At 39.7% G+C, this 2,427-nt stretch overlaps 1 protein-coding gene across 1 annotated transcript in view; it reads right to left on the reverse strand.

Annotated features, from left to right (window-relative positions):
- Positions 1–396: 396 nt before the first annotated feature.
- Positions 397–2,427, reverse strand: part of NNT (nicotinamide nucleotide transhydrogenase) — a 24,916-nt gene continuing 22,885 nt past the window's right edge. The window contains exons 15-16 of the mRNA XM_009078827.1: positions 1,543–1,703; positions 397–615 (exon numbers count right to left, since the gene is read on the reverse strand). Of these exons, the coding sequence (XP_009077075.1) occupies positions 397–615; positions 1,543–1,703 (380 nt within the window). The remainder of the gene's footprint in view (positions 616–1,542; positions 1,704–2,427) is intronic.

A 2,427-nucleotide genomic window follows, 5' to 3' on the forward strand; every position in this document is an offset into this window, starting at 1 on the left:
GCTGCTCTAAGAAAGTGGCACACCTTCCCGCTCTCCAAAAATCAAACTGTAAATTACTGTCTAATCGAAGGTTTATAAAGGAATACACTACTTCAGGTAGCTCCTGCTAAATACTAAATTTAGCTTAAATTTAACAACACTGCAGAGTGATATGACTAAAAACACCCAGCTGAGCACAAGTAATCATACTTGCTTGAGCCCAGATTCAAACATTTAATGAGCAAGTCAGTGCAAAGGCTTTCATCAGTTTTGAGTCATGTGTCTGTCCAAACTGAAGAAAGATGACTGACATCTAGTCCAACAATTTCAATCAAGAATTTTCTAGTCTTTAAACACCTAACAGTTTGGGACCCAATGCCTTATCTTCCTAGAAAACATGTTGAGCAAGGTTATTCATTACTCAGCAAATAAGCAGAGTTTCTGTTGACTTCTTACCACACACATGATGTAAGAGAGGATGGCCCCAGAGGAGCCAATGAGTGCACCAACAATGGTCAGCAAGTTGTTGTTCAGCAGAAAGCCCTCAGCACACAAAGCCCATCCAGAATAACTGTTCAGGACAGTAATAACTACAGGCATGTCAGCACCTCCAATAGCTGCTGTTAAAGTGACACCCTGGAAAAGGAAAGAAAATACTTCAGTATAAGCTATGATTAAGGAGAACATTCAGAGAACACAGTCTGTCCTCAGCACTGAAAAATAAATACAGAATCATAGATGGTTTGTGTTGGGAGGGACCATAAACATCATCCAGTTCCTACCACCCTGCCTTGGGCACGGATGCCACCCACTAGATCATGTTGCTAAAGCCCCATCCAACCTCACGTTTGAACACTTCCAGGGAAGGAGCATCCACAACCTTCCTGTGCAAGTATCAAGTTACCTAACCTATTTCTGTATTTTCAGTGCAGGTATAAATTATTCAAGGTGTGGCCTGAGGATTGGATTTATCAATTCTGCTTTTAGAGAGAGGACAGAAAGGAACCCCCTTGTCCTTATCCTGTGCTTAGTCACATATTTTTACTTGCAATAATATCCCCTCAACTCCACAGAACTGTTCATGCCATAAAAGGATTCATCCTGAGCAGTCTTTGAAAGACGCAGCTTACAGAACAGTAATGTTCAGAGTAAATTTTGCAACACTGGTGTGCATTGATGTGAGTGAATGGGAGAAGCTGTACATGGGGATAACATCAATAAATTGCCATGATAACCAGATATATATCCAGAGCTCTTTTAAGTATTTTCAGGATTAACTCTCCAAAAAGTCTTCTAGAATATCATTTTGACATGTAAAAAGGCTTCAAAAAGAAAGCTGCAAAAAGAAATTATATACATACATTCCTGTTTTCTGTAACAGTTCTGGTTTACAGCTAGGTATAGGAAAATCAACTGCCACTTGCTACTGCAGCTTACTTGCTACTGCAGTTTACTATACAGACCATGCTGACTGTGACTCAGGATGGTAAAACGCAATCCTTAAGAGGAAATGTGGAAAGGTGGAGAACAAACTGTTTCACCTCCTGCAATTCCTTAACTTACCATTATGGCTGAAAGTGCTGACACAGAACCCAGGCAAGTAATTCCCGTAGTGTAACTAGGATCAATCATGTATGGAACCATTCCACCAATGCTGGCAGCTAGCAATCCTGCATTCAGTGCATGTCGACCCGGCAAGAGCAGAGGTGCAGAGTTCAGGATACCTGCAAGCAAATGCATATTCACAGACTGACATGTACAATCATAAGTGCCTGTCTCTTGCCTTCAGAGAAGACTGAATAACTCAGCAAAAGAAAAATTAAAAAGAGAAATAGGGAGGGGCAGAAGATAAAACAAGTTAGTTGAAGCTGAGACTTTGTGCTGACTCAGAATCGCAACACATTCCACCCTACTCTAGATTCTCAAATACTCCTGTTTAAACTCTCGCATTACTTCCTAATTTCATTGAAGTGCTCCAGAATCATCACAAAAATCTCTTCTCCTCTTGAAAAGCCTCTTTTATTTTCTTCAAAAATGTCCTTTCATTTTGTTCCCAAGTCTTTGCATGTTGTATATGGCACATTGTAATAGGAAGCTTTTAGCTGGAACTTCTACACAGGTATTTTCTCAGTCTCTCAAAAGCTGTGTTGATAGAAAAATATGACTACTCAGATAACAACAAATACAGAACACTCCTGTTTGCAAATGCTTTAATTTCACCACTACCCTCAGCCTCCACATAGACCTCTCACAGCTTCCCACTTTGGCACAGACCTGGGGGGAAAAGGGAGTTCAGTATTTGTGTGATTCAGTTTAAAAAAACAATCACATATTTGTTTTCATATTAAGATTTTTTTTTTTACCCAAACTGCATGGCAAAGAGTAGAAGTGATGCAATCTTCTCTGTTACTTCTGATGTAAGTAATAATTGAGTGCCTCATTTAAATT

This window comes from Acanthisitta chloris, unplaced genomic scaffold (assembly GCF_000695815.1).
Source record: "Acanthisitta chloris isolate BGI_N310 unplaced genomic scaffold, ASM69581v1 scaffold10817, whole genome shotgun sequence".
In the NCBI taxonomy this organism is placed as follows: domain Eukaryota; kingdom Metazoa; phylum Chordata; class Aves; order Passeriformes; family Acanthisittidae; genus Acanthisitta; species Acanthisitta chloris.